The sequence below is a fragment of the Theileria equi genome (genome assembly GCF_000342415.1).
Source record: "Theileria equi strain WA chromosome 2 map unlocalized gcontig_1105316255037, whole genome shotgun sequence".
In the NCBI taxonomy this organism is placed as follows: domain Eukaryota; phylum Apicomplexa; class Aconoidasida; order Piroplasmida; family Theileriidae; genus Theileria; species Theileria equi.
In genome coordinates, this window is record NW_004668230.1 from 891,399 (window position 1) to 909,875 (window position 18,477).

Sequence of the window (18,477 nt, forward strand, 5' to 3'; positions counted from 1 at the left end):
TACCTCAAATTTATGATACTCCAGCCTTACTGCTCTAATACTATCCTCCACATCTAGATACTCCTCATCCATTCATTCATCCTCCCTCACAACTAGCTCACTGTCAGAGAGACTAACATCATGCAAACTCAAATCCTCTCTGAGCAAGTACTCATGAGCAGCACCCATAGACATCTTACAACACTTTCCACAATCTTCACCCATTCATTCCGGCAACATGTATCCATGAAACTTACCCCTGTGTTGGAGTACCTGCTTTTCCCGGTATATTCTGCAGTTAGACCGTCCTTGAGCACCGTGATATAATGCTGTTTGACTTGGCTGTTGAGTCGTGATGGGATTTCGCAGTCCCCGTATAGCATTTTCATCTCCATTTTGTCTCTGAAAACCGGATTCCCGGGTATTGATACGATGACCAGTAAGTCCACCCGGTAGAACCTCTCGATGTGTATGGGCTAGGGGCGTTGTTCAGTGCCTAGTGCCGAGCTATTTACCTTTCCTTCGACGTACTACTAGTCGTCTGGGCCAACGATGAAGCCTCGAGTACTTTGTCGCCGTTACTGTCCAACCAAAGGCTTGCGGAACGTTTGCAGCACCTCAAGAGTGAAACATCAAGATGATCATTAAATGGACGAAAAATTTGCAGAAAAAGTTGATGAAAAAGGCAAAAGTCCAGGGAGGAATCACGAGGGCTACCACACATGAGGCCGGGCGCCTCGAGGCATCGCCAAACCAAATGATCCACTGGATAAAGTGGTCAAGTCGTAGCTACTCGTTTTTACGCCATTTACTTGTATTTTAGAGCTCATTTGTAGCGATAGTATAGACGCTACGGCCCTAGAGTAGATTTTGGTGGACGAAATCACATTTTAATGGCACAGAATAGATGCCAGTAGATAAAGCATACATTGTGTAAAGATTAAGTAGCAAAGAAATGGGAAAAAAGAGCGAATTCAAGAAATCTGAGCTTCTTCAGGTTCTCAGCTCGTCCGTATCGCTAAAGGAGAAGAATAAAGCGGTCAAACTGCTAAAAAAGTTTGATCCAAATCCGAGGAAGCACCTGGATTCGTCATTTCAAACCTCTCAGGCCACCGTTGCCAAGTACAGTTCGCTTCAGTCGTTCCTGTAAGTTTACTTTTTTATGGATGTAAGGTCTTGAGCAAAGCAAATATCCGACTGTAAGGAGGATAAGTCCCGAAGAATGAGAGATGTGAACTACAGAGTAGTGAGCCTGGGCTACCAGCGGGAGCTCTTCCGTCTAGTAGGATTATCACTGTGTAGGTCTCTAGACCTAAACAGGTGACCCACCGATTTCGTAGACTAGTAGTGGATCACTATAGAATGAGCGAAACAAATATAGGAATGATGGATACTATATGACAAGAGGGATCATGTATGAGATGGCAGAATGGTTTCCAGACTGTAAGACAGCTGTTTGTGAGGGAGGATGAATGAATGGTTGTCTAGGGAGTAGATAGGAGGCTACTCATGGATCTCAGGGTTTTAAAAGACTACTCTATCTGAACATGGAGAATGAGTACTGGATACTGGCTACAGCTACAGATAGAAAACAAATGTGGAGTAAGTGGAGCAGGATGTAGGTGTTCAAGTAATAAACTAGATGGGTTAGAAACCAAGAAGGTGACTGACGATGGTAATGCCGTTGGGTTTGTTGCCCTTACTCATTCCCATAAAGATCCATTCAGGCTACTTAAAAGTCTAGGCGATGGTAAAGATGAACTAGACATCGGAGATAACCAGCAAGAGATTAAAGAGGTCACTTCTGTTTCAGTGTACTACTGGGTTGGAGATAAAGAATACCGTAAACCTCTTCTTCTAGAGGTGGTTAAGAATGATGCAACACACGCGCCAGATTACTACTATAAGTACGGGAATAATGAACCAGAAGCAGGTGGTCAACAGAATGTTTGGAGACATAAGCCACATGTTGGAGGAGTATCACTACAGAGTAGGCTCTTTGATAGAAATCTTGGTATAAACAATCGCTATCCCCTTTACCTTAATGATCCTACAAAAGTTCTTGGTTTGGATTCAAAATTTGCAAAGAATATAGGAGTAGAACCTGTTCAGAGTGGTAGAGAAATCGTTGGTACTAACTATACTGTTACCGAGTACAAACTTAATGGTCAAAATAATGGTCACGGAGGTACCAAGTTTTCAACAGTAATCTTTGATAAGAAAAATACCGGTATTAAGATACCTCCTGAGGCAACTGATGAAATCAGACTATACTCCTCATCTGTTAATACAAATGTGCCTATTGCACTTGAGTTTAAACTACAGAATGGAAACTCTAGATTACTCTACAGTACAGATAAAAGTGGTAAAAACTGGCAAGAGCATGGTAGTGATGACAGATCTTATAAAGAAAATATCCAACTCACAGAGAAACTTATCAAAAACCTTGACGATCTAGTTTGTGAATACTACAATGGAGTAACAATTGATTTGTCCTCTACTATAACTAATGGAACCTATTGCTGTGACAAGCATGCAGGTAAAGAAAAGGGTGAGGGTGGTGGGAGAATCTCTGTTGATAAAGTACAAGTTTCTTGCACAAATCCTAGTCATAACTCAAGCAAGCTTATAGCTTATAAACACTCCATTGATGGTGACTATAAGCTTGCAGGCATTAAGTTCTACCTTGATGGTGATCAGAATAAAAGAAGACGTGTAACCTCTAGGAATTTGGGTCTCCCTATAGAAGGACCGGTGGATGTCTATGTGCTTTATTGTGACAATAATCCTATACTCGTGTACGTTGATGCCAATAGGAGTACAAAATCTCAAGTCACAGGATGGTACAGGAAAAGCAAAAGAGGTTATGAAAATAACTGGACTAAGATCTGTGCTGGTATCGGGGGTATAACACATAGTGACCTGAATGGAGGTACTTTGATCTGCCAAAAGTGGAATACACTTGTAGGGGCACTAAAAAAGCTGGAATGTAAAAGGTTCAACAAATGCTCGATATATTCACCATTACGTTCCGCTGCTGATAATGGAGATGGATTACAAGAACCGAGCCAAGATGAGGTAATCGTCTTGGAAGATTCTGAGGGTGAAGTTGAGTCATATAAAGTACTAAATCTTGTTACTGAGCCTGATTTTGAATATAAAGGAGGTAAAAAAGTTCCCGGGCCTAAACATCCTGATCCCGTTGATCCTGCTGAAGGTAAAGCTGATGGAGATGGTAAAAGAAAATCTGATCTTGATGCTCCTGGTAAAGATGGTGAAGCTGGAGCCAAAGCTCAAGTAGGCTCTGGTGCAAGAACTCTGGTTAGTAGTCCAAGTATAGGATCTAGTTGGCCATTTGGTTCATTTATATCCGCAGTTGAAAGAGTTGGAGGACTAGTACTTAATGAGGCAGCTCAAACAGTTGTAAAAAATTTACTTGCACACCAATTTCTTACTGTTCATGATCCTACTTTTAAACCTGGAGCTGCTGGTAATCCTGCTCCCGGAAAAGGTAAGGATGGTCCTCAAGCTGATATTAAAGTTACTAAAGATGCTCCTGTTGCTGAAGCTCAAAAAGGCTGTTCTCAATCTGCTGGTTCACCTCCTCCTGAAAAGCAAGCTGGATCTACTCTTGACCCAGAATGTTTTTCACAAAATGGAGTTCAACGTGAGGAAGTCCCAGCAGCTGACTTATCTGACCAGGTCCCTGGTACAGAGTCTGAGACAAAGATTCTCATACAAGGAACTCCTGTAGCTCAAATGGCTGAAGATGCTATAGATGGTGAAAGACTAAAACATCTTAATCCTGAAGCTAGTGTTGCTGAAGAAGAATCTCCTAAACTTGGTCCTCCTAAAGAACGTGAATCTGCTACTGCTCAAAAACCTCCATCTACTCCTGTTACTAATCCTGAAGAACAATCTTCTCCTTCTGAAGCTCTTACTGCTCTTGCTCAACGAGATGGTGGTGGCTCTCCTGGTCCTGGTTCTTCTAATCATGGTTGGAAAGTAATTTTTGGAGGCTCTGCTTCTGCCACTGTAGTTTCTGGTTCTCTTACTGGATTTGGTTGGTGGGCATTTAAACGTTCTAGAGGAGATCCTTGGGTTAGACAAATATGAGTCTATGGAGATACTCTAGATGTTCCTATGGAATGGATACTGAATAGTTGATACTGAGGAGTACTACCATGGATGATTGAAGGATAGTAAGGAGCTTGCCACGCTTATGGAGGACCTCCCCCGTGAACCCTTGTAGAAGACTGAGGATACCAACGGACTCTTATCCTGCTACTGTTGCATTATACAACTCGATGGTTGGTGTCTCATAATGGTAGCTCATTCATCTGAGGATGCATTCGCATCACTCTTTTGGTCACAAGAATACGGTGGATACAGAGGCTCCTGTACTCTGTATACTTGCCACTTCTCTTCTATAGGCTCCCTTTGGTCACCATAGAGCTCCTGTTAGTCGCTCAGGCTCACTACTCCGTAGTTCGCATCCCTCATTCTTCGGGACTCATTCACTGCGTTCATGGGACTGGCATACACACAAACGTGTAGGTGTTGGCGTTGCGACAAGATAAAGCAGACGATGACCAAGGTAAAGTGGGAGTCGAAGGAAGGTTGGTTGATTTCATTCTAGCGCCATGTTCCCTGCATATTCGCCTCTATACTCGTTTCCAGGTCTCAAGATCATTTGCACGACTTGCTACACGAATTTGGCAACGTATCTGGAGGTTGCGAATGTGCGTAGGCTTCACAATAAATTTTAAGTGTAACTCGTACTTTTTCCCTCAGCTCTGGGGCGTTGTTGCGGCGTCCCAGCCTCCATTTTGTATTTTTTGGGGATAGTCGCTCTTTTATTTTTCTATCCATTTGAGATTAATATTAGCACTTTATCTGCATTGCGCTCACTTTACGGGCTCTGTACCGCCCCTGCTGTCACTACGCGAGTCCTACAGCCCGAATTCGGCCTTATCCCAACCGATAGGCTCCCTGTACAATTTCTGGCCCTATAATGACAAGATACTGACCGTGGTGTATATGGACGACACTAGACAGACACTCAGGTAGACACGACATTCCCAAGTCTGTAGACGTTCGTACTGCCAGTTTTCGAAACTACGTATATGGCTGGCTTGTAGAGATTGGAAAATGAGTGCGTATCACGAATCTTACGTGAACAATCCGCTGATCAAGGCGCTGGTTTACGGTACGCTGGATGAGTTCAAGCAGGTTCTGGACCAACGGTTCAAAAGGGTGACCAAGGAGCAAGTCGACCAGGAAACTAGCGGAGCTGGAGAAGATGTTAAAGCAGAACAGCCAACCGACGACGCTTCTGCAAACCAAACTGGCCCTATTCCAGTTACCATTGAGGAATTGATTGAGCCAAACACAAAAATCACACCACTATGTCAGTTATCACACAAAAGCCATGAAGAGAGTTTAGAAATCGCAAAGCTGCTAATCGAAGACTACCGACTGTGCAACCCGAATCACGTTGATTTAATAGGCCAGACTTGTATGTTTTATGCAGCAAGAGATGGACGTACTGAGCTGTGCTCATACTTTGCAAAGAATGGATGTAATCCGAACCACAAGGATAAATTGGGCCAAACTTGCATGTTTTATGCCGCAAGAGACGGCCACGCCAATGTACTTGATATTTTGATCTCACATGGAGCTGATGTGAATATAACAGATACAAACAATCAGACTTGTCTCTTTTACGCGGCAAGGGATGGTCGCGTCGACGCAGTAAAGTTGCTGCTCGAAAAGAAAGTGAATGCCTCCTGGAAGGATCACCAAAGAAGAACTGCGCTTACCTTTGCAAAGGCAAAGGGACACGCAGAAATTATCGCTCTACTGAAAAAGGGTGGATCGAGTATTGAAAGATCTGGATCTGGGCTCTCAACTGCCTCAAAGAGATCGATTTCTGAAGTCGACATACCCATTGAAGCAACTGGACCAACCAGTGGTGTGCCTCTTGTACTCAGCACTGAGGTGCCACAAAAACCTAAACGGTATAGGCTCCAGTATCGTCCCTTTGCGGATGATGAAAAGTTATGGCTGGACGCTCCCCTGGTCAAGGTACAGGAGTTTGAACTTCGTTTTCCAGACTTGGCCAAATGGGACAAGGAGGCTCCATTTCCACCTGCAACCACACTCAAGAACCCAATGCTAAAGCAATGGTATTCCCTGGCTCAGTCCCTCTTGGCTACGCTGCTTAAACAGGAAGGAGGATACGTGTTTGACAAGCCAGTTGACCCAAAGAAACAAAACTGTCCAGACTATTATGACATTATCAAGAATCCCATGTCATTTAGCTGCATTAGGGGAAAACTCCGCAAGTATCTTTATGTCGAGCCGCAGCAATTTATCGACGATGTTCTTTTAATTTTTGACAATTGTTACAAGTATAATAAGCCGGACACTTGGATAGCGTCAATTGGCCACGCGCTTGAAAACTTTTTCAAGCAGCAGCTAATTGTACTTGGGTTTAACGACTTTTGCACGAGGGAGCAAGAGATTAAGCGACTTTTGCAAGAGGCTCAGGATTTTGTGGCCAGTCATTCGAATGTCGCTCCAAAGCCTGTTGAAACGGAGCCAACCGTACCAGATGCTCTGCCAAAGGAACAAGAGGCACCCGTGGAGATTAAACAAGATGCTAATGACGAGGAAACCAAGGCTGCAAATCATCCAGAGGATAGCAATGCTATAGGTGACGTTGATACTATAGATTCTACTGATAAATCAGTGTAGCTAACTTGTATAGTTTAAAATTGTTTTAAGCTGTGTGAGTGTGTCTTGAGAATTTGTTACTCGATGTCCAGTTACTTTTTCATGCACAAAGAGTTCGTGATCGTTTCCTCCCTGAATGTATTGTTATTTGTGCAGAAGATATACCGGATGTGTCATGTCTCCGAAAAAGTGGATCTCCTCAAAGTCGAGAAATTTGAGCGCATAAACTTTGCTCCATCCCTGTAATTTTAATGTTAACTTGTCCACTTTGGGAGTTTATCTGTGCATGAAGATATTCCACACATTACATTTGTACGGGTGCTATATGTTAATGTGCTAGTTTTACCCAAAATTTGTCAGATAGTACGCCGATTTGGCGACAGTTTACTCCACATCCTACACTCCCACTTACCTTTGGAAAGCAATCAAATGATATTTTACCGCCTACTGAAAATTGAAGTGGAGGTTCGCAGCCGGAAAATCTCTCTTCAAGTGCCTTTACCATTTTCTCTCTAATTTTAAGTCTCGAATCTAGCTCGTTAAATTCCACACGCTCATTAAAACTGCAAGAACGACCGATTGGCGATATATTTATTACTGCCTTTCTACACTCTGTAAAGCAACCCCTAAATGTTTGTATGTAAAGATTGCAATGTGCACGACATGAATGCAGTATATAGTGGTAGTTGTTTCTGGAGTTGGATAATGGAATGCATGGAAATTGTGTCGAGATATGACGGTGAAGATTCTAACACTGCGCTTTACACAATCCAAGAAATTTGAAGGGGATAAAGGGTGGATGTGCTAGTAAAGCTGGAGTGAAAACTATCCATAGTTATTGTCATGTTGATAGTAAGATGGCCCACAGAATTCCTCATGGCAGGATGATAGGACAAGCTATTGTGTATCCATTACATCAACAACAAGCCAACAAATTAAGACCAACTACTCAGTACCCAAGCTAGTATCCATACTGGAGAGTATCTCTGGGAGAGTCCATAGATACTCATATTTGTCTAACCCAAGGATCTCCTTTAAACTTATTATAGAGTTTCCATCCTCCGAAAAAGGTTGCGCCAGACCCTGCAGTTCCAGCAAAGAAGTATCCGGCTATAGTACCAACAGTAAGAGGAGCTACGGCAACAAGACGTTCTTTAGGAGCAGTAAGAGGCTGTTGACCAGTATCAGGAGAGCCTGTAGGAGGAGTGGTTTGAAGAGCTACAGGTTCAGATCTACTACTACCATCAGCAACAGCAGCACGAGATTCATCTTCAGAGTATTCACCTGAGTACTCATACTCATAATAGCTACCTTTCTCATTATCTCCAGAAGCACTAGCACCAGGTCCATCACCGGTACCTCTATCACCCTTTCCACCACCTTCAGAATTAGTACCAGTAGGTTCTTTAGCTATATCTTCAGGTTCAGCAGATAAAACAGCAGAAATTCCTTCAGGTCCACAATTAATAACTAGAGAACCAGGAACAGCAGGTTCTCCAGGACAAAAACCACCAGGACCAGGAGGTTTAGGTGGTGGAGTAGGACATTCTTCCAACTTTGTACATCCACCGTCTTTCTTTAGTTCCTTCACAAGCGCATTCCATTGGTTACATTCAAGTCTACCGAAATAATTAGGTGTTATGTCTCCAAGCGCATGAGTAACATCTGTCCAGTCTTCATTTTTATCTCTACCACTGCTATTAGGTTTCTTATACCATCCTGTAATGCCATCTTGTCTTCCATCTTTGATGTAGATAAGTTTAGGATTCTTGTCGCAGTACAAAGCGTATACAGTAACAGGATCTTGAATGGGAAATTGTAGTTTAGAAGGCTTTATACGTCTTCTATCATAATAACTAACATCATACCTAATGCCAGAAAGCGTGGATCCATTGGTAATCTCATGTTCATAATAATCAGCACTGTTATGATTCAGTGTACAACGAACCTTTTCCTTCTTAACAGTGATATTTCCTTGACCTTTAGGATTATGGTAACCGCAACAGTACTTTTTTCCCGACTTATTCTCCGAATTCTGAAAGGTTAGATTCAAGGTAACTGCTTTGTTGAGTTGGCAGTTGAGGAGGTCAAGTATATTTTCAAGGGATCTACCTTCCAGCCGTTTAGTAGTTTGAGAACCGTTATTATGTGGATTCCAAGAGCCATTTCCCTTGGTTTCATGACGTTCATATTTATCTTTACCTTGGATTTCTATGAAAAGAGGCTGATTATGGCCACTGTCTCCGGACCAATACCACACTGCCAAAGAGTTTATAGGTTCTTTAGCTCCTATATCTGAAACAGGAGTACTTCCAAACAGAACCTTTTCAACTGTAAAAAGTCCTCCATTAGATGCTACATGTGTGAGTTTCACGAATCCGGAACCAGGAGGATCCTCAACCTTAGTCAGCTTAACTTTGTTAATAGATCCTCCATAGTATGTAGTAGGCCCATCTCCATGTTCACTAGGGATATCCTGCTTAATGTCAATAGTGATACCTGGTGAAGGAGGAGCCATTCTGGGTTATTACCTAAGGAGATCTAGTGGTTAGTTCCCAGATGCTCATCTATCCTCCATGTTCAGATAGTATGCCCCTTCCAAACTCTGAAATCCATTAGTAGTCTCCTATCTACTCCTCATTCATTCACCCTCCCTCACAACTAGCTCACCGTCAGACAGAATGCTCAACAACCATATAACCACTTAGCCTCAATATCACCAATCTCATTCCATCCTCCACATTCCGTTACCTACTCATGCAACAAACCTCTTGACTGGAATATCCAGGTCGGCGATATAGTGAAGACAAAAGTTGAAGAATTCATTCAGGAGCGAATTTGGCAGAAAGTTGACGATGCTCTGTTCATTCCTCTAGTTAGTCTCCGGAAAGGACAAACCTCTGAGTGTATCAAGACACCCTGGTGGTACGCTTGTGTTCCATTCTCGGCAAAGACGTACTCGAAATTCTTCAAAACTGAACCACGTGCTTATCATCCCACCAAAACTCACATTCTCGACCAATCTGGCGCTCAATCTTGCTGAAATCCGAACCAGAAACGACGCCCAAACTGAAGCCCCTCTCCAGACACTCCGAGAGACACTCTTTCATCTCTGGAGCAATCTCCTGAATGGTCAGTGTGGAATGAGCATCTGGTGATGAAATGCGTGGGATAAAGAATGAGAAACGTGAGAACAGGTAGAAATTGGCAAATGTGTAGAGAGTAGAGCGAGAAACGAACCTGGTAGGCCTTTGTGAGCGTGTCGTCAAGGTCAAAGAGGAGAATTGAGCGTCCCTTTGCCATTGGATTAAAGTGTGCAGCTGAATTCGCCCGGATAGTGGAGGGTCGGTGGACTCCCAGTGGCGGAAGGACAGCAGTCGCTCACTTTTCGTCTCTTGGAGTTTTCTCGACTTTCAACGGATGTTTCTGTTCATAAAACATGATTGAGACAAGTGAATCGGTGCCAGGGCTGCTCGGTCTACTCTATGAGAGCTACAATGGAAGGTTTGTTGAGTTTTGTCTGTTTTGTGTACATCATTTACTTTTCATGTCTATAAGAACTCTGCGTTCATGCCATGTATGTCCATAAATGTGCAAAATTTGCCCTAATTCACCATCTACTTCAATGTACCTCTTGGTCTACACACTCATGTGCGATTCTGCAGGAAAATATCCTCCCTGTCGACGTTTGGCATCAACCTAGAGGTCCTAAACATCGAGTCAAACCTAATAAAAGTCCTGAATTGCGTCTACTCTGAGATTGCAGAGCTTTCTGGTCTGGACTACCAACAGCTGAAGAGTCTGGAAGAGGCAAAAGGGTTTGCCAAATCAATGGGTAAGTTTGGTTTTGGATGAAGGAATGATTGGTATGGATGTGGATACAGTAGAGGAATCTTGCGAGTATACATAGTATGGGAGCCTGTGTATTCACCAACACTAATCTGCTCTTCTATTGGTAGATTGCTCTTTATCATGCAACTGAGCGTCTTTCATGAGCACACGGTTGGCTTATTTAAAAACCAGAGAATGTATCAGTGACTGGAAGGGGCTTCTCCATTCCTACTCCATCTATGAAACCTTGAGGATGTGAGCTACTTAAACATGCATCTTGAATGGTAAAGAATACTGGAGCATTAGAGTCCCTAGTAGAGAAATTGAGCTACTAAATATAGACAGAGCTCGTGACTATAAATATGACAGATGGTAGATCAGGATCTTCAGAAAGGCGCCATGTTTATGGCAGGGCTGACTCTGTTGCAGTCTCTCCGTGTGGCGTTAACTGGAGCAAAGTTTGCAATGGATAGATTTAAAATTCCGCAGCAATATGCCAGCTCCTTCATTAACATGGTCCATAATCCTATGGAACTGGCGACGTTTACTGGGATGGCTATTGTAAACATAGCACTTATTTGGAAGGAGAAGTGGAAGAATTATGCTGGGGGTCTTTCCGCTATAACGAATGTAGCACTGTGCTGGTCATTTGTCTTGCTTCTTATCGCATTCACTTCTGGAGGAGAACAGGGTAATCTCACTTTCTACTATTGGACTATCGTGTTAGTCTCATTTATCTATGGACTTAATGTAGCAGCTGTAATGACCGTGGCAAGTGCAGATGCCTCCCTTTTTAATGTAGGAATTCCTCTATCTGGTATCCAAGTTTGTATTTACTACTTTATCTTTACTAAACTTGCTGAGAAGTATAATTGGTCACACATAAGCTACAGGATTATATTTTGGCAACTTATAATAGCAATATTTATATCAGCAGTATCAGCTGGTGTTTGGATTGCTGTTGCCTGTGGAAGCGCTCAATCTGGAGGTGGTACTGAAGGTGTTGATCAATCTGCCGCTGCCACTTCTCCAATTCTTATGGGAATGGTTGGTATGGGTGGTATATATGCCTTTTACCCTGCTATTCTTCCCTACAAGTTGACTGACGTTAGCACTGGCTACGCTATCGATCTTGTTGTCTTGTTCGTGAGTGCTGTTCCTGGTATCATCATTGCCATCTTATGCATGTGTAATGGAACTGATCCTAAAAATAATGGAAAGAAGGGTCCAAATACTGATTGGAGTAAGAATTGGGAGTGGCATGCCGCTTGGCTATTTGCAATTCCACACATCACTGCTATGGTTTTGTGCTTTGTTACACTTCATTATCCAGATAGTGGAGTAGCGAGTTCTATAAAGAGCAGTGGTTTAAAAGTTGGAGCTATTACTGTGACATTAAAGTTTTGTGAAGAGGGACTCAAGGCAGTATCATATGCCGGAGCTGGTGCATATCAAAACCCAATTCCACCTGTTAATGCCTTCTTATCCCAAGGTTTAATGATAGTCTTGGCCTTTACTGGAGACGGTTACCTCAAGACTTATTCCAAGTATGAGCATGATAGGAGTAACTGGCCTACTAAAGAGTGTGGAACATTTAGCTCCATTTGGTTTTGGACGAAGAATGGAGCATATGTGGCCTGTAAGAGTGTTAAGTCTTCCTTTACTAAGAATGTCAGATGTAAGGTTTTAGGTAAATCAGAAGCTCTTCTCATTGTCTATGAATATGAGGAATTTTAATGGATGACCTGAAATCTGTCATGTTTAATGGACTACTAGACTACTCACTCATCCTTGGCCATTCGTCCCTGCATTAAGTCTAGTGGAGAGTCTGAGGGAGAGACCAATGGACTGTGAGGACTACTACTGAGACCTTCAATGCTAAAGAGTTATGCTCACACTGTTTGTCAGTTGTCTGATAGGGATTCTTGGCCTACTTCACGTTATGGGTTTTGGAGTTCTTGGGGATACTGTCTATCACTCCAGTAGACTCTTAACCAGTGTCTTCATGAGATTCTCATAGGATCATCCAGTGAGCTAGTTGTGAGGGAGGATGAATGAATGGTCGTCTAAGGAGTGAGTAGGTAAGGATACTCTCATGGATCTTAGAGTTTTGAATGACAATCTCTCTGAACATGGAGGATGAGTGAAAGTGGAAATGGGAACACATTACAACTTGATATAGGAAGAAAATGTGATAAGACAAATGGATGTCAGTGTGTTCCTAGCCCACCTGGAACTGATGTTGAGATAAAAACTACTATCCCTCATGTTACTGGCTTTATTGCCTACATCCACAAAAATAAAAAACCGTTTAAATTACTCCAAAACCTGGGAGATAATGAGAGCCTAGATACCTCCGTTGTTGAAAATATTACAGAAGTATCAGTTTTCTATTGGGATGAAGATACTGATTACACAAAACCTCTCCTACTAGAGGTCGTCAAGAAAGGTGAAGAAAAGGTATACTACAAAAGATATGAGAATGGTGAGCAGGAAGCCGGCAGCGAACCACACATTTGGAAGAGCTATACCCTCTCCGGAGGGGTATCCCTGCAAGCTTTATTGGATGACAGAAATTGCGGTAGACATGGTGTCATCCCACTTAACCTTGATGATCTAGATAAGGGCTTAGACACTACTTCTAACTGTGCAAAAGATAAAAATATAGAGTTTGTTAGTCCTGCTCCACTTCCTGGAAGTGAGTACATGGCTACAACTTACAAGATCAATGGTGGATCTGTACAATTATCCAGAGTACAATATAATAAGGAAAAGCTTAATATCAAGATTCCTCATGACGCGCTCGATGGGATTAGACTTTATTCAAACACGTCCATCAATGGCAATGTCCCTGTTATGATCGACTTTAAACGGTCATCTGGAGGAGAGTCTACCCTTTTTGCAAGTCACGATTCTAATGGTCAAAGATGGACACAAGTTACTCAAGGACCGAACAACTTTTATACTGGTAAAGATATGCATGATCAGAAACCTACCGAAATCCTTGCCAAAAAACTCGATGAAATAGTGTGTTCTAATTACAATGGAGTGACTATCGATCTATCCCATGATAGATCTACGGGAGAACGACCATACTGTTGTGACGAACATGGTAAGAATAAGGGTGGTGGGAGAGTTAGTGTTAAAACTGAAAATATAGAATTAAGTGGTAGCCCAGGAACGCTCATTAAAGCATATAAATATCATATTGGAGAAGAACATAGTGTAGCTGGTATTAAATTCTATCAAGATAATGACAAAGATAAGAGGAGACGTATAAAGTCTAATAAGTTCCACTTTCCAATGAAAGGTCCGGTGGACATCTATACCTTTTATTCCGGTAATAATCCTGCACTTATTTATGTATATGGAACCGGGGATAATTCTAAAGCTACAGGATGGTTTAGGAGAGATGGTTTTGGTGATAACAGGTCGTGGAAGAGAACGTCCCGCCAGCTTAAAGGTATTAGGAAACAGGATATAGAGAAAAGGCAGCTCAACTGTCAACAATGGAATGCACTAAGAAATGTACTTAATAAACGTGGTGTCAGTGGCTTGCCAAACTGTCAAGAACCTCTTAGACCTCCGAGTCCAGAACTACGTTCTGGTTCTGAAAGTCCTGATGGACGACTAGGACCTGAAGAAGAGGATGATGACTCAGACGATGATAGTGATGAAGAGGAAGAATCTGAGGGTGAAGAAGAGACATCTCTACCAGGTGCTCCTGGACCCAAAGGACCTGAAAGACTTACTGGTAAAGATGGTAATAGTGGAGCTGGCTCTAACCTTGGTCAAGAACTATTGGAGGTGACTGAAACTGTTGGTTCTGTGTTATATGAATCAGGTGTAGCTGGATTGGTTGTCAAAGATGTTACAGAGAAACTTCTGGAACTGGTTAAGGATGTTATCGAATCTATCGCTGCCAGTGCTGATAAAGGTAGATCACCTCTTTCTTCTGTTCCTGCTACTGCTACTCCTGAAGCTCAACATGCTGCTCCTGGACCTGAAGCTGCTCGTCTTGAAACTTCTCAACCCTCTTCTACTGGCTCTAATCCTGGTATAGCTATAGGAGTACCTACAGGAATTCTTGGTACTTCCGCCTTGGCTTGTTTTGCAGGATATAAGTTCTATACTAAGTATAAAGGAGACCCTTGGGTTAGATACGGACATCCTAGAGTTTTTAAAGAATGTACCATATTGAGTATGCATGGATCCACTCGTGGACTTTTCCTCCTTAGGGAATATACCATCTATACTGACCATTCTGCTCACACCAGTTGAGACACTAATGGAGTACTATTATGGAAAGATGGATAAAAATAGGGAGATGAGGATTATGGAAAATGTGGGTATATGAACTTCTATAGAGTGTTATATTATTGTACTATAGCTGAACATTAAAATGCAGTATGAGTAATGATGTCACTATAAACATTGAACAACATATTGGAAGTAAAATCCAAAAGGATAGCAAAGGATACTCCTACCAGAACATTGGTAGAAAGATATATTTGATAGAAGAAACGTATTCCACTGAAAATGGACAATATAGGAAGATTGTACATACTCCAGAAAAGGGCGATACAATTAAAGATATTATTAAGGGAGCTTCTAACCTTAAAGGATTTCCTAGTCTTTCCGGATATAAGAGCGTCTCAGTCTACTACTGGGAGGGTGATAAAATTTTCGAAACTCCCCTGATTATTCAATTTGGTGAGGGAGATTCTCCAGTTTATTACACCTACGATGGTGATAAAACATTGAGTAATTCTGGAAATGTAACTGCCAAAGATTTCAATAAGAATCTTGATAAACTAAACTGTCAAAAAACTAAGACTCATATTATGGACATTTCTAAGAAGAGTGATGGTATCTATAAATGTCCCGGTTGCAATGTCAAGCAAGTTACAGTATCAGACTATGGTAATAGCCAGACTAGTAGTGACTATTCATACTTCCAATATCTTTCTGTGGCTTTCCATCTAGATTCAAGGATAGAGGAGTGGAACAGACCGGAATTAATTTTCCAAATGATGCCACTCAAGTGTATGTGTATCGCTATCCGAGTGGACCCGATGGAATTCCACTCCTGATTAATTTTCCATATTCATCTGGAGGTTGGTATCGAAGGAAGTTTATTGACTCGAATGAATGGAAGCTGGTCGGAGGCGATAAACCAAATGATCATAATCATAGGGAAAAGATTTTGGAGCTTTTAAAGATTAAATTGCCACCTGTTACCATAAATGTTGGATATACAAATGGTCTTGAGACAAGTGGAAGTTGTACTGAGTATGACGATCCTTCTGAAGGTGAAAATGAACAGAAACAAATTCAAGTTACAAGAAATGACATAATGGAATCTGAGAAAAAAACTGAGTATACTAGTTTTACCCATTTTGTTAAAGGGAAAACATGTTTTGTGGTTAAGAATATACAGCACAATGGTTCCCCTCTACAAGGCATACCACCCAATATAGTTGCTAAAAGTGTAATAGCATACTACTCTGGAAAAGGACCTGATTTCAAGCGTGACAAGCTTCTAATGGTAGAGTTTGAGAAGCTTGACAAAACAGAAAAGTACTTTTACAAAACAACTGAAGATTCTTTACTTCCTCCTGCACTTGCAGATACTCTAAAGATAGGTGGAAGTAGTCTAGCAACGGCTGGGTTGGGTGGTCTTGCCGTATGGAAGGGACCTGCTCTACTTGCGCGACTAATTGCTCGCCTGTAGAAGACCCCTCATACATCTGCCAATAGGCAGTACTAGGACCATGAGACTCTCCCCTCTAGACTACTCTCTTGTTGGTACACTGGAATGCTATGACTTGTGCGGACTTTTGGAAGTTTAAACAATCACAACATACCAAAGAAACATCCACCCATCCAAATAAAAATTCATACCTACACCCACATTCAGGCTACATTAACGAGTGCACAAGCAACGGGCAACTCTTGGAAGAATCCCTGATCGAACTAGCATCTACTCGCATCAAACATGGCAAGAAGATTACAAAAAATCTCCAGATAGAGGAGGATGAACCCCTCGACACTTTTATCGCAAATAATTTAAGGAATCACGGTCTAAACAGTATGGAAGAGCTGGAACAGGTATGCATGCTCTATGCTAACATCACATTCTACAGATTACTGAGGAATCAGCGCCGCTAAACAATCTCAAATTTGACAAGCAACAGGCACAGACAATGAGATCAGCTTCTCTGGAACTAGAGAGGGACTATCTCTCGCGCTGGAATGCGTACCTGGACAGATTCTACAACCTCCTCGACGTTTTTTCAAGTAAATCACCAGAGGTTTGTTTTGCTCCCTAGTTACAGCTCATTCAGTCTGAATCCGACAAGGATGCGTTTGCAAAGACCCTTGTTAAATGGAGAGAATCTGCCAAGTTTAAACCATACGGCCTGTACGATGCCTATACCGCGAAACTGTGAGTTTTTTCTGCATCCATAACGGATCCTCAGGAGTCTCAAGGACCTGGAGCGCATTTCCTCGGGAAACGACGCCAGTGTTATGAAATTGTACAACGAACAGACGGCGTAATGACAAGCATGCAGGTGACATACGGTGAATACGCGGGCGATTTAGAGCGCTATAGTCGCTCCTGAATCATAATGGAGAGTCTTTTGGCCAAAAGTAGCAAATGGAGACGAGATGGACATTCATCCATTGCAACGACCAGGAGCTCCACTCATGCATTCCTCCTGTCTAACTCATCCTCCATTCATTCTACACGTCCGCAGTCCCATCTACGCACTCATATAGTCACATAAATGGCAGAATTTGTGCCCATTTGAGCTTCGCCTTCATGTGTACCGGCGGCCAACCCACCAGGCGCCCCTCCGTCACTTGAAATAACTGGAAATGGTCCTGTGTGTTGATTTATCATTTTAGGCGCCAAAAATGTCTTCGAACTTGAGATCTCGCCGCGCGTACCACAATGCCGCCGGCGATGCTGCACCGATGGACGTAGGCGACGAAAGCTCCTCTCAAACAGGTTTGTTCGCCACCAAATTTTTGCATATGCGTGAGCATTTAAATTGCCAAGTAACGTCCGCTTTGGGGGCTTTAAGGACCGAGTTTTAGCCCCTATCGGCCCCTTACACACTCGCCGCTCAGTAAATGCTGAAACACGACTTTTACAGCCTCCTACAACTCGCAAAGTATGCATACGGCGTCTCTGGATTTGAATTTCGGACAGGAGTCCCAGGGTATCTCCTACGGCTCCAGTATGGACAGTTGGAGTGGAAGCGTTCCTAGCGTAACTTCCAGCGCCCATCCAGGCATAAAATCTCGTTTATCTTCGGTCGGAAACGCAACCTCCTCAACGGGAGCTTTTGGGAATACCATGTGGTCGAATACGCAGCAATCTGGACCACTCACTAGTCCATTTGCCTCGAGTTCACAAACGTCTGTGCCCTTTACCCAGACGAATAGTCTAATCACAGACTCGAGCATTGGATCAAACTTGGCAGGAGGATACAACTCGCCCGTTGTAGGACCACAGGGAGGTGCCCATAACATCTTTATCGCACCTGAGCCGGAAGATAAATCGGAGGCATATCTAGACGGCAGTGGAGCAGTCACAATGGATTTTATAAGTTCCCCTCTCGACAAACAAGGGTTTTCTATGGGTAAGTTGAGTGTTGGCACCGAGCTATGCTCGGGTATAGAGCAGTCGTGTATCATGCATGACTGGCTAGGCATTGTAGATGCCATTAGTGTGCATGTATAACATGTGGTTTGGCCACAAAATGTTGAGTTTCTTGGGGATTTGCCATTTATATGGTGACAAAAAGGGTGCTTCTAATCTGCAGAATGTCTTCCACAGAGATCATTCATAGGACCGTGTTGATAGTTCCTCATCTTGTTCTGTGGATAGTCTCTGACGGCGAACTAGTTGTGAGGGAT

General features: G+C 42.6%; 8 protein-coding genes across 8 annotated transcripts; 6 read left to right on the top strand and 2 right to left on the bottom strand.

Moving 5' to 3' along the window:
* Positions 1–118: 118 nt before the first annotated feature.
* On the bottom strand, positions 119–374 carry BEWA_038810 (conserved hypothetical protein; the record flags this gene model as incomplete). The annotated part of the gene is made up of 2 exons (XM_004833238.1): positions 119–139; positions 237–374. 2 exons carry the CDS (start codon positions 372–374, stop codon positions 119–121), a joined length of 159 nt encoding a protein of 52 aa, XP_004833295.1.
* A 560-nt stretch (positions 375–934) lies between these two features.
* On the top strand, positions 935–1,303 carry BEWA_038820 (conserved hypothetical protein; the record flags this gene model as incomplete). Its single annotated transcript, XM_004833239.1, has 2 exons — positions 935–1,125; positions 1,282–1,303. 2 exons carry the CDS (start codon positions 935–937, stop codon positions 1,301–1,303), a joined length of 213 nt encoding a protein of 70 aa, XP_004833296.1.
* A 230-nt stretch (positions 1,304–1,533) lies between these two features.
* On the top strand, positions 1,534–4,095 carry BEWA_038830 (hypothetical protein; the record flags this gene model as incomplete). The annotated part of the gene is made up of 1 exon (XM_004833240.1): positions 1,534–4,095. One exon carries the CDS (start codon positions 1,534–1,536, stop codon positions 4,093–4,095), a length of 2,562 nt encoding a protein of 853 aa, XP_004833297.1.
* Positions 4,096–4,567: 472 nt separating this feature from the next.
* On the top strand, positions 4,568–4,748 carry BEWA_038840 (conserved hypothetical protein; the record flags this gene model as incomplete). The annotated part of the gene is made up of 2 exons (XM_004833241.1): positions 4,568–4,598; positions 4,660–4,748. 2 exons carry the CDS (start codon positions 4,568–4,570, stop codon positions 4,746–4,748), a joined length of 120 nt encoding a protein of 39 aa, XP_004833298.1.
* Positions 4,749–4,819: 71 nt separating this feature from the next.
* On the top strand, positions 4,820–6,738 carry BEWA_038850 (conserved hypothetical protein; the record flags this gene model as incomplete). Its single annotated transcript, XM_004833242.1, has 1 exon — positions 4,820–6,738. The coding sequence occupies exon 1, from the start codon at positions 5,131–5,133 to the stop codon at positions 6,736–6,738; it is 1,608 nt and encodes a 535-aa protein (XP_004833299.1). The 5' UTR covers positions 4,820–5,130.
* Positions 6,739–10,020, bottom strand: BEWA_038860 (phosphomannomutase, putative; the record flags this gene model as incomplete). The annotated part of the gene is made up of 8 exons (XM_004833243.1): positions 6,739–6,849; positions 6,883–6,957; positions 7,130–7,343; positions 7,758–9,236; positions 9,486–9,577; positions 9,616–9,692; positions 9,728–9,842; positions 9,958–10,020. The coding sequence occupies 8 exons, from the start codon at positions 10,018–10,020 to the stop codon at positions 6,739–6,741; spliced, it is 2,226 nt and encodes a 741-aa protein (XP_004833300.1).
* An 80-nt stretch (positions 10,021–10,100) lies between these two features.
* On the top strand, positions 10,101–17,145 carry BEWA_038870 (hypothetical protein). The gene is made up of 6 exons (XM_004833244.1): positions 10,101–10,221; positions 10,383–10,552; positions 16,469–16,659; positions 16,695–16,862; positions 16,896–16,996; positions 17,031–17,145. The coding sequence occupies exons 1-6, from the start codon at positions 10,157–10,159 to the stop codon at positions 17,107–17,109; spliced, it is 774 nt and encodes a 257-aa protein (XP_004833301.1). The 5' UTR covers positions 10,101–10,156; the 3' UTR covers positions 17,110–17,145.
* Positions 17,146–17,731: 586 nt separating this feature from the next.
* Positions 17,732–18,301, top strand: BEWA_038880 (hypothetical protein; the record flags this gene model as incomplete). The annotated part of the gene is made up of 1 exon (XM_004833245.1): positions 17,732–18,301. The coding sequence occupies one exon, from the start codon at positions 17,732–17,734 to the stop codon at positions 18,299–18,301; it is 570 nt and encodes a 189-aa protein (XP_004833302.1).
* Between the last annotated feature and the right edge of the window lie 176 nt (positions 18,302–18,477).

What these genes read in the sequence shown, in the direction of transcription:
- BEWA_038870 (XM_004833244.1), top strand. Translation starts at nt 10,157, where the DNA reads ATGATTGAGACAAGTGAATCGGTGCCAGGGCTGCTCGGTCTACTCTAT. An exon ending in GTATGGAAGAGCTGGAACAG is followed by an intron (nt 16,660 to 16,694) that starts GTATGCATGCTC and finishes CACATTCTACAG; the next exon opens with ATTACTGAGGAATCAGCGCC. An exon ending in TTTCAAGTAAATCACCAGAG is followed by an intron (nt 16,863 to 16,895) that starts GTTTGTTTTGCT and finishes CAGCTCATTCAG; the next exon opens with TCTGAATCCGACAAGGATGC.